At 36.7% G+C, this 12,052-nt stretch overlaps 1 protein-coding gene across 1 annotated transcript; it reads left to right on the top strand.

The window, feature by feature from the left end:
* The first annotated feature begins 7,415 nt into the window (after positions 1 to 7,415).
* Positions 7,416 to 11,677, top strand: LOC6030956. Its single transcript, XM_038263194.1, has 7 exons — positions 7,416 to 8,215; positions 9,408 to 9,747; positions 9,805 to 9,857; positions 9,917 to 9,974; positions 10,048 to 10,536; positions 10,600 to 10,941; positions 11,000 to 11,677. The coding sequence occupies exons 1-7, from the start codon at positions 8,016 to 8,018 to the stop codon at positions 11,084 to 11,086; spliced, it is 1,569 nt and encodes a 522-aa protein (XP_038119122.1). The 5' UTR covers positions 7,416 to 8,015; the 3' UTR covers positions 11,087 to 11,677.
* The last annotated feature ends 375 nt before the right edge of the window (positions 11,678 to 12,052 follow it).

Below are 12,052 nucleotides of genomic sequence, written 5' to 3' on the forward strand. Positions count from 1 at the left end.
GAAAGGTATATGTTTTACTTTAAGGCTGGACGTCATTTCCAGCTTCGTAAATATGTCGATTCAGCATGAATTTTAATCCGAAAAATCGCTAAAAATCACACTGCATCGATTTTCGACGCTCTATCGATTCACCTTGACAGAACTCGTCTATCTCGAACCCTCGAATTTTTAGAAAATAAATTCCGTGGAGGTCGAGTGATGTTCGTATGTGGTAAAATTTTGCAAAATTTTGTGTCGCGCCGTTCTCAGCTCCCATAAATCCGATTTCGATTCTTCTAAATGCAGATGAAAGCTAGTGTGCTGAACCTGGGCGAGTTGCCGCGCAAATTTCGAATTATCCATCTGTTTTCGGATGCGGCCAGACTTTTCAACAAAATACACAGTTTTCAAATGAAAATATGGTTCATTTTTTTCATTTTCATATCTTTTATTTATCTCAAATATTGCATTTTTCGAGCTCAACAACCTCCCAAATTTTCATCCAGATTCATAATATGGTTCTGGAGTTAGAGCCCTTTGATATACCTACCATAAGAAAAAAAATCCATAAAAAAAGGTAAAAGCCCACCTGGTAACATTCGCCAACATTTTTCATTTCTGATTTTATCCAAAATTTCTTCCTACATTCATAGTACAGACCAAGAGTGGACATCTGAAACAAATTCGACATCGATCGGCGATTCCGATCAATTTTTAGAACGATTTACTTTTTGCCTTTCTTACTAAAGAAAGGTATATGTTTTACTTTAAGGCTGGACATCATTTCCAGCTTCGTAAATATGTCGATTCTGCATGAATTTTAATCCGAAAAATCGCTAAAAAATAACACAGCATCGATTTTCGACGCTTCGTCGCCAAGTCGACAAGTCGACAAGTTGTCAAGTTGAGCTTCGAATACTGGCGCATTTATGTTTTGGCTCGACTTATTCTCGTTTGTAGTAGCTTGTCTTCCGATGTTTCCTTTAACTTGTAAGATATCGTAGCTTTTCGGTTTTTTTTTGCTCTGTCCGTTTTTGCATAACTGTCCAATGTTTATGCAAAAACTTTTTTGACATAGGACATTCAGCCGGGTACAAACAATTTGTTTCCCGTGTGCTCCTTAAATCGCCTTTAAGTAGGCTTCATTTGTCGTGTCGTTTTATTTAACAGAGTTCATTGGATTCCAATAGGAGCTTTATAAGCTTCTAAGCTTTATATCGTTTTCAAAGTTTTCAATGCTCGTGAAGCCAATGGCTATCTACCTAAGGTATTGCGATTGAGTGTGTAGTGGTGCGGTTGTAAAAATATCTATCTCTGACTCTCTCACTTTCGTAGACGCTGAATGGCAAGCTTCCCACTGTGCGGTTAACTCGGTTTTGCTTTGCGCCTGCTTTGTTCGGTTTTTGGGCTCGTACCAAAACTAGAAAACCAAAACCGCGGTGTGTGTCGTCACTTGCGCATTGGAAGCTAGCTATGCTAGCGTTTGTCATAAACGCTTGTTTGATTAAGAATTTGTACGATTAAAAATATTCTATTGGTGAAAATTGCGTTTTCAATTTCTTTTAGAAAACACATCATTAATAATACCTTGCTTTCATCATAAGATTTTTTGTATCAAGTCGATGTTGTGAATTGAAAGAAGTTATATTCTATAGTAAGAAAGGCTCTATCTCACCCCTGGTGAGATTAAATCGGGTTTTTTCAGGAGAGACATACCATCCTGCATTTTTTGTGAGTCTTTTTGTAACATTTTAGGCTATTTCCTCAAAAAATTGAGCGAAAAAAATCGTGACATCACCTTGAAATTTAACTTTTAAACTTAAAAATCAAAAAATCTCATAGAAGTGGCGTGTATTTTTGTTTCAGTGTATTTTTTTCAGAAAGCCCGTCCGTTTCCTACAAGTTTGTCTTAGACCACTTTTTGATACGATGCAACGGCTTCGAGATACAGTATATTTTAAATTGCACAATACAAAAATATTTAAAAACCTTACGACCTTCTCAAATGTTATTTTCGATTAATGTTGGCTCCATATACACAAAAATGGCTTATATAGGCCTAGGATAACATGTCTCAAAAGTTTCATTGAAATCGGAGAGGGTCGGGTACAAAAGTACCAGAAAAAATCCTGATTCGAGCTGGAATTGCTCTATATTGAAAACAATTCTCTACTTTTGTTAAACTTAGGACCACTAAGAGATGATTGTACTCTAAAAATAATATATAATTAATAATCGACTAAGAAATCACGGAATCCTGCTTGTATTTTGAAATAAAAAATCATAAAAGGTTTGTGAAATAAGAGTTTTCATACAAAAAAATAAAATAAACGACTAAGTAAACAAATTACTTTTAAAAAAATTACAAAATGCTCATATGCCGAATTCTACCTAAAACAGCTGTTCATAATTATGATATTCAGTTTAACAACTGCCGTCCTGATTGCAATAAAAAGTAGTTTATTATAAAACGAAAAGTAGATATATTTAAACAATGAATAAATAAACAAGTCTCAAGACCACAAAACTGAATCTCAAGTGCACAGTAAATAAATTCTTCCACATTTAAAGCTTGGGCACAAATACTAAAGCATAGAACATTTCTTCAGAATGGAGTGTTTAGTGCTAATAAACATCCAATTAAAAAAAGAACATACATCAATTCCACTCAAGCAAACCATGCAATTTAAGGAAAACAGATACACATGTTTTGTTACTCAAGATTATAAATAAAGTTAGTATATTCATAAAATAAGAGTTCTTACCTTAATTTAGAAAAAAAAATGATATGCATCCGTTTTACAATACATACTTTGCTACCACCTTGCTTATTTTCCATTATTAGCCCCTAGTATATTTTTCACCAATTCCCATTGTGTCTACAAGGCAACATCTTGTGCAAAACGTGCACATTACCCTCGAGAGGAAAGTGCTTTAAGATACCCACTGAGAATTTTTTTCGTAAAATTGACCCCAGCATAATCAAATGGCGTCTAGGGCGTCGCAAGGCGCGACGCATATCTTTTTTGCCGGGGCCGATTTTCCGAAAAAATGCCAAACTTTGAAGTTCTGTACCGAGCTCCAGGGTGCTCCAAATGTCAATGTTATATATACCAAAATATGCGCAAGGATCTGGCCTACACGCCAATGATGTTGAAAATAAACGCTTCAGTGGCCAAAATGCCTCAAAACGTGTAATTTTTTTTAAAAAAATATTTTTTACGAGTTAAATCCCATTTAAAATTGAATGGCGGAGCCCCAGCTCCTGTTACGTCCAATCAAGCTCATATTTTGGATTTGGGCTTAGTATGCCCACCGGAACAAACCCTTGAATGCCCGCCAAAATTCATTTTTGTTACACTCTAGTACTCAGTTGACCTGGAATGACCCATATAACAAAATGGAAACGATGTTAACTCCTTATAACGTGGCCCTATTTATCCTTGCGTCAACGTGTATCGTTCTTTTGCGACAATACTCCGCTTGCCAGGGCTCTTAATTATAAAGGTACACAGAAAAAAAAGTTGAATTTTGGATGGTTGAAAATTTGGTTGGTTGAATATTACGCGGCGTTGTTTTGCCATCACTTTCTCGCTCGAGTATGCTTTGGTAAGAAAAAGAGGGATGGATAGCTAAGAACAAGGTTGAAAAAAAATCTCTTCGAGCGAATAATGATTGCCTGAAGAAAGGCCCTCTGAGTATGCTTTGATCTCGTTTTTCCTGACTGCCACTTGATCGCTGGGTGTGGCAGAGACGAATAAAAATTAGAATGATTGGGTTTAGTCATCAACTTGCTGCGATCAAGATCCAATCTTGCCCCGTTACTGTCAGCAGTCATGGGTTGTTACAATCATCGACAGCACTCTTGACGAATGACAGCTAGTCGTGGCAATTTGAGAATAAAGATTATTCTCAGCAGTCTTATTCGTGGGGTGTAACAGGCAGCGATTAATCGCAAAATTAATCATAGTCGCCAGATTTTCAACACTGCCTAAGACCACTTAAAATCACCTCAGGAAATGGTGTCAGATTATAAGTAAAAACGTTATTTTAAACCACCTCAGTGATTGGTGCCTTCCTCCTAAAATCAATTGAAAATGCTTTCTGCTTATATTCAAATGCGCCAAATGCGCCATGTAAAAAAAAATGCTATAAAGCGTTACTTACGTTTCTGCTATAAAAAGCCATAACACGAAGAAAGCTTGGGCCGATTCCATAAAGCTTAGCGCTGCCTCAGCCGGATCTTTTGCAATGTTCACCCATTTTTGTTATGGGACCATCCATAAACCACGTGGACACTTTAGGGGGTATGGCAATTGTCCACGATCCATACAAAAAGATTTTTTTTGTATGGACAATTGTCCACGAGGGGGGGGGGGGGGTTGAGATTTCTAAAAAAGTGTCCACGTGGTTTGTGGATGGTCCCTATCTGTCAAAATTATATTTTTGCACAATTGCTCATAACTTTTGATAGCGTAGTCAGATCTTCAATCTTTTGAACGCGTTGGAACCTTTCTAAAAATGTATAACATGACGGGTTTCCTTACAAAAACCACCCTTTTTACAATTTTTCGGACTTTAGTCAAAATTGTTTTTTAAGTATAACTTTTGAAGTACTTAACTAAACATCACCATTTCGACGTAGTCGTGCTATCTTGTCGCACCCGCCATTTCGACGTTCCGAGAAAAACGCGTTTTAATGTTTGACCTTGAATATACAAAAACGAGAGCACGGAATGTAAACAATAACAAACTCGTTTTGTTTGGCTGACCATTCTGTGCACTGTCCCAAAGTTTAGTCGAAGTTGGTTGCTGGAGTCCCGAGTTATAATTACAAATGTTTACGGTAGTCTAGCTTGTACGTGCGACAAACGCATCCTGACTTTCCTGGCTTGAAATCCCTTTGGCCTTTTGTCGCACTTACATCAATTTTCATGGAATGACAAGATAGCACGACAAGATTGAAACTACTTTCATATATAAAGTGACAAAAATGCACGGAGTTTTTTCGGTTTTTGTTGAGTATCTCAGGATTGAAATCGAATTTTGGGGATCTGTGACGGTCAAAAGGTGAGGCATTGTGAACTGCACAATATGGCGTTCTTAACTCAATTTGGCCCAAAATGCACGTACGACAAGTTAGCACGATGGCGACGATTTATAGATAGTGACCTCCCGGGCAGACGGTAATAACATAATAAATAATATTTCAATAACAAATCCTGTTAAAATAACAAAAAGTGTTGTCCTAAACTTCAACTTCACCCGGGCAGACGGTAATAACAAAATTAATAATATTTCAATAACAAATCCTGTTAAAATAACAAAAAGTGTTATTATTTTATCCTGAAGTTCAACTTCAAGAAGAAAAAATAATAACAATTTCTGATAAAATAACAAAATTTGGTATTGAAGTGATATTATATTGAAAATGTTTAATAACACGCTAATAAGAGGAAATGTTATACATTTCAAAAACTCTTCTAATAACAAAATTTGTTATTCGTTCGGTATACTGACTTAGAAAAAAAAAGCAATAAATCGCACAAATGGAAAAGTTTCTAAGTGTCCATAACACAATCTGTTATTATTTTTTCTTTTGCTAACTATGTTTAGATCTTTGGGATAATTTTGACCAATTTCGTTTCGTTTTGGCCATGAAATGGGGTCCTTAAGCTTAAATTATTCTAAAAAGTTGAAATTTTGGAAGTTGATTTTTTAAATTATTTGATATACCCCCTGAGGGACTTTGCTAAAATTGGCTAGAACTATGGGATAATTTTGACCAATTTCGTCGGGGTCATTATTTTGGGCATGAAATGGGGTCCTTAAGCTATAATTATTCTGAAAAGTTGAAATTATGAAAGTTGATTTTTTTAATTATTTGATATACCCCCTAAAGGACTTTGTTTAAAATGGTTAGAACTATGGGATAATTTTGACCAATTTCGTCAGGGTCATGAAATGGGGTCCTTAAACTTAAACTATTCCAAAAAGTTGAAATTTCGAAAGTTGGTTTTTTTTTTTATTATTTGATATACCTCCTAAGGGATTTTACTAAAATTGGCTAGAACTATGGGATAATTTTGACCAATTTTATCGGGGTCATTTATTTCACCATGAAATGGGGTTTCAAGCTTAAATTAATCCGATAAAATTAACTTTTGAGAGTTCATTTTTTTAATTTTGTTATATTCCCTAACGGAATTGATTTATTTATTGAGAATTTTTGTAGTGCGAATAACAAAAACTGTTCTTATTTTCACAGAGCCAGGAAGTCGGAGCTGACGTTGAAGTTCGAGCTGGAGTGAGACCTCGGAGACTGCATCAGATTCAGAAAATTTTCAGCAACTTTTACTTGTAGTCGGAATCTGTGAAGTCGGGTATTTTTAGAGAGCTGAAGTCGTCGTTGACGTCATATCCTGCATCCAGAGTCGGAGTTGTCTTCAAGTATGGATTCAAAGTCGCTTGGAGGTACCCGACTCTGCAGCCCTGACTAGTACAGAGGAGTTATGGCAACTGCAGGTTTATTTGCAAATTACAAATAAACCAAAACAATAACTTTTTTTGTTATGGAGACATACCAGTTCAATAACATTTTTTGTTATTATGCTGCTCCACCTCTCCGCACAAAATAACAAATCTTGTTTTTCCTTCATGATTCCTTCTGTGTTATTGGTTTGTTATTGCAATAACAACATAATAACAGTTTAAGTTATTCTTCGAACAAATCTTTGTTATTGATTTTTGTTATTTTAACAACTAATCCGATCATCCCAATAACATATTTCGATCTTCTCACAATATCAAAAACTGACCTTCCCAAGTTATTTCCGTCTGCTCGGGTTATACATTTTCAGAAAGGTACTCAAAAAACCGTTCCAATGAGTCCAAAACATTTAAGATCTGACAACCCTATCAAAAGTTATTAGCACTTCAGTGTTATTTATACACTTTATGGAGGCCGGATTTCAGATAATGTGATAGAGATATAGCCTGAATCATCCATGCGAACTATCGTTGGATAGGTTTTTTATCAGACCTTGCCGATGAGCCAGAAATATTTAAGGTCTATGAACCCTATCAAAAGAAACGAGTAATAAAGTTGATTTGTTAAACATGTTGATATTTTTACTGAATGTTTTGACTTCATGAATGTGAGGAAGGCACCAACCACCTAAAGGTGGATTAATTAACTTTTTTTTATTTCAAATCGAAATAAAAGATGTTTTCACCGATAGAATATTTTGTGAATCGGTTTTTGTAACTCAGAGTCAAAACCTCCAGGCGAAATTTCCAAGATGCATGGAAATTGCATAATAATCTTCTTCATACCAACCGTGCATTGCTGTGAAGACCGAATAGAGTTCGCAACGGAGTTTGAGAATCTTCCCAGTCCCTCTTTTCTCCCTTCGCAGCTGGTAAACATGCGCTTCAACTTAGACTTATGTTGGCACTTACACTAGTATTGAATTATGTGGCAGAGTGGAGTTAGGTTGCAGGTCGTCTTGGTGTGTTGCAATTATTTTTTGTAACCTGCTTTCATTTCCTCTCGTTTGGCACCATCTATCTCTCTGCGTCGCTCTGGATTTCGTCGAATACTGAAATTAAACTGTTCTTTCCGCTTCGTTGGTCTAGTAAAATGAATTGATTAAATGGGACTGTGAACTTTATCTTGCAACGTGAACAAGGTGCAAACACCCCCTGGCTGGGAGTCAATAAAGCTGTAAAAAGGTCAATGTAGTGGTGTAGTTGAGCATAAGTGTTAATTAAGAGGAATACACACAGTTTCTAACAGGAAAATTTCACTGGAGGGTTGTTCGTGCTGCTTTGTTTACAATCAACAGAAAATGTGCTACACACTCGCCCACTGGAGCCTCGAAGCCATCGCTCCAACCTTTATTAAAACGCCTTGAAACGGGAGTCAAGTTTTCATATCGTCAGCAGTTCTTTTCTGATGTTTTGAAGTCTGCTTTTGTTGCGTCGAAGTGTTCAAGTACAGTCCATTTTGGGTGCGTTCCGCTTCGTACCAGAAAATGGGACTGTTTCCCGATCCTCCACTGACACCGAAGCTGAAGAATAAGTTATTTCGCAGTTCGTCGAGCCGGAAGGCAAACAATAGCAAAGCTTCTGCTGTGTTGTCTGACAGGAAGTGCACCGATAGCAGCAGTTCATCCTCAGATTTTGTCACCGTGACCACGGCGCACCAGCTGTCGACTTCGTGGGAGTTTATAAGGTTAGTACAGAACTAGATTTATGCTATGGTGCTTAGGATATGGCATAAAATTGCAATTATACACCAACTCGTTTTTATTTGAAGGGCCACTATGGATGTTCTGTAAAAAGAAAAACTTTAAGTTTAGTTGCGCTCAAAGCAAAGCCAATTAATGCCACCTAAGCTTAATGTTTGAAACATGAAACTTAAAGTCAGCTAATTTCAGCAAGAGAGCCACAATAACCACAACCACTGTGTAATTAAATAAAAATGAGTCTGGTTGCTATGCAGATTTAGCTTACCCGTTGCTTATTTAGTAATTTAGGTTTCTTACTCACGTATCTTATCTCAACCTAATCCCTCCAAGCTCCCCAATTCTGTTGAATTTTAGGTGACTTGTGTCAAATTCCTCAATTAACTGGAGAAGATTCATATTCAACTGAACAGACTTTAAGGTCCGTATGTCCATTCATGTCTGAGTCAAAAGAAACTTATGCCACAAACTTTTTAAGTAACTTTTCTAAGATATGGATTTAACAGTAATTTTAAAGTTTGAGGTTGTAATTTGAGGCACCTTGTAATTTTAAAGTTTGAGGTTTTCCAATATTTGATCAAATCGTTTGTCCAAACCAAAATACTTTTACTTTTGTTCAGGTGCCTTGGCGCCAATAACTATTGAGGATAAACATTCTTCTATCGGATGGGAAAGTAAAACGTCGGTCCATTTGCGTAAAAGAGGTTTTGGGTGACTCACCACACATAACCTTCGGATGCCTAGAAATGAGCAGAAACTTGCAACAGAGACCACAAAAGACCCGGGGGTTGTTTATGTGGATTGCTTTGCTGTTTTATTTATTTTTTATTGGCAAGACATGTTTAAAAAAAATTAAATACAATTAAGTTTATCAAAAGGTTTCGATAATACTTACTGAAAGTAAGTTTCAACATTTTCAAAATACAAAAAAATGCCGTAATTTGGTTGTTATCTTTAGACCCTGACTGAACCCTGGTGTGGTGTATAAATACTATCACAGGTCTTATTTGATGTTGTTCAATGTTTGCACATCAGATTAGATTATGAGATGTTCTCATTTCTCTTAGCTTTTAAAAGCATGATGAAACATTTGTATCCAAAATCTCGTGGGCTTTCTACAAAACATTTTGACTAATTTTTTTTAACTCTTGGAACTCAATTTAAACTTTCCCTTTTTAGATCCGCCTCAAGCGACAATGATACTGATAAGGAGAGTCCAACCGAGGGCACATTTCCTCCTCACTACACGGAGATTTACAAACCCGATCGGGAGTGCACTGGTGCTGAAGCGTTCCTTCCTCCGCGATACATAGAGGTTCGCAAAGGGCGTATCATCCTGGAGACGAAAAGGGCAAACGGAGCGAACGATGAAACCAACAGCAATGAATGCTTGAGTCGAATCTTTAGCAGACCTTCCGACAATTTAAGTGACTACGAACGCCCTATCGCGGTACACAGCAATCCGGAAACTCCAACGTGTGAAAGCAGAATCCTGGGAACATTTGGCACAAAGAATACGGTTGGAATTTTGGATGATGAGATAATGCAAAAAAACTAATTTTATTTCACTTTCCAGAAACAACTTGATTCCCCTACTCTTGAAACAAAAATTAGTGAACCTTCTGCAATGTAAGTTAACCTCTGCTTAAAAATATCCTTTTCTTTTTTAAATTCCTTTTTTTTTTAAGAATCAATAATGTAAAACAATCATCTACTCAAAGTTTCTATGAGCACAAGACCATAGAGGTATGCAAACTCTAAATTTAATTTAAAAAAATAAAATAAAAAATATAATATATTAAAAAATATAATTTTACAGGCATGCTTTCAACGCCAAGAAGAAAGTTTGCTGATGTTGCAGCAAGAGAACAAATCCTTACACCAAAGGGTAGAACAATACGAAGCGTGCCTAGATGACATTATGCGAAAGGTAGTAGATGCTCTGGTAGCTGAGGACAACCTGCGCGAAGAAGTCTCCATTTTGAAAAATCGTGTTAAAGATTTAGAAGCGCAAAATGCCATACTTATTGCTAGCCCAGCAAGAAGCCGCGACGAAGGTTACTGTACTATGAGTTCTGGTTTGCCACAGTTTACTCAAAAAAGCCATCTCGAGGAACTTCCCGAAGAGCCAGAACAGTGGTTAGTTGCAGCGGAACCGTGTTCAGCCGAAATTGAAGACTGGAGCATGTCACAAGAAGAGCTTGCTACCGCCCTGGAAGTGGAAGGCCATGACTGGATTTGGAATACTAATTTTTTGGCAACAATGGCGACACAATCGGAGGATGTCCCGGCACTGCTACAAGAAACAGTAAGTTTTGTTCAATCTTTGACTTTATACAATCTGCTTTACATATGATTTGTCATTTTTAAGATTCTCTACTCGGATGATGAAGAAGTAGCATGTACGAACTTTACGCGCGATTTTTATAGACTTGTTAGCATTAAGTCTGAAAGCAATCAAAGCCTTCAATCTCCAACGACCGTTGAAACGACAACATCGAGTAATAGTGACAAAACTGAAAGACTGACAAGTGAATATACTTGCACCGAAACAAACAGCTTGCCCTCTGCCAGATCGCGCGACGCCACCGTTCAGCAATTCAAACTTCCCTCGCCGACGACAACTGTTCCGTCACCTTCTGCAAAGTTCGATGTTCCGCAGCAAATGCCAGCCAGAAGTAATGGATGGAAGCGAAATCCGCGAAAAAATCAGGTTTGCTCAATTGGTACAAAGGCGTGATTGTGTGACTTCATGTTCGCTTAAATTCCAGGAAACATTCATACCCGTACCCATAAACTCAAAGGATCGTCAGAAATCTTTACCGCCCGTGCCAGTACGAAGACACTTTACTAGTTAGTCGTGATTGGAGATTGAAATTCATTATATACAAAACTAATACACACACAGATTTGATGTTGACGGTGCATTTAAAGTGAACTTCAATATTAAAAGGAGATAATTACAGCAATTAACAAAGTTAGCTTTGTAGTTTGTTAAGTATACACATGTGATAGTACGTATAACTTGTAGTCTATTTAAGAAGGAAATACTAATAACATTAATGACATTAATAACATAACCAACATAAATAATCTCAAATTCTCATTCAAAAAAACCAATCAAACTGCCAGACAATAATGAGAAAACAACTAACTCAACAAACAATGGTCAAACTGTGGAGCCAGTCAAATCAATACTATCTGCTACTGTTGCAAAATGTAACAAAGGTAATGGTACTAAAACGCAGTAAACGAGATTTCTGGTTGTGATCGAAGGTGAGCAATTTTGCGTTAATGAGTTTCATACTTGGCCACTAAATTTACGTAACATTTCAATGTATTCATTTTGTACAAAGAGATAGCTGGTAAGATTATATAACCTATCGTTTTTTGTCATTTTGTAGGGACATTGAAAGGTAATAAATAGTTTCATATCTATCTTGTGAAAATGATATTTTTTATTTGGCCTATTTTCTTAAATTTTATGACCACCGTCCACAAATGTCACTTACGAGGTTCTTATAATTTTAAACATCGAAACCATGCAGCTTCTTATTTCCTTGTGCAGGATATTCATTGGAGTCACGTTCTTTTCTGATCACTAATCGTCGAAATGCTTGAATGATCCGCCGTGTGTATACAGCAATTACATTTCAAAAGAGCACACAGAAAAATGTTTTGTAGAATCAGCCTGTACGAGGTTTGAATCAACAATTTTTTTTTTGCAGAATATTCATTGGAGTCACTTTCTCTTCTGATCACTAATTGTCGAAATGCTTGAATGATCCGCCGTGTGTATACAGCAATTACATTTCAAAAGAGCA

The sequence above is a fragment of the Culex quinquefasciatus genome, chromosome 3, assembly GCF_015732765.1.
Source record: "Culex quinquefasciatus strain JHB chromosome 3, VPISU_Cqui_1.0_pri_paternal, whole genome shotgun sequence".
Taxonomy (NCBI): domain Eukaryota; kingdom Metazoa; phylum Arthropoda; class Insecta; order Diptera; family Culicidae; genus Culex; species Culex quinquefasciatus.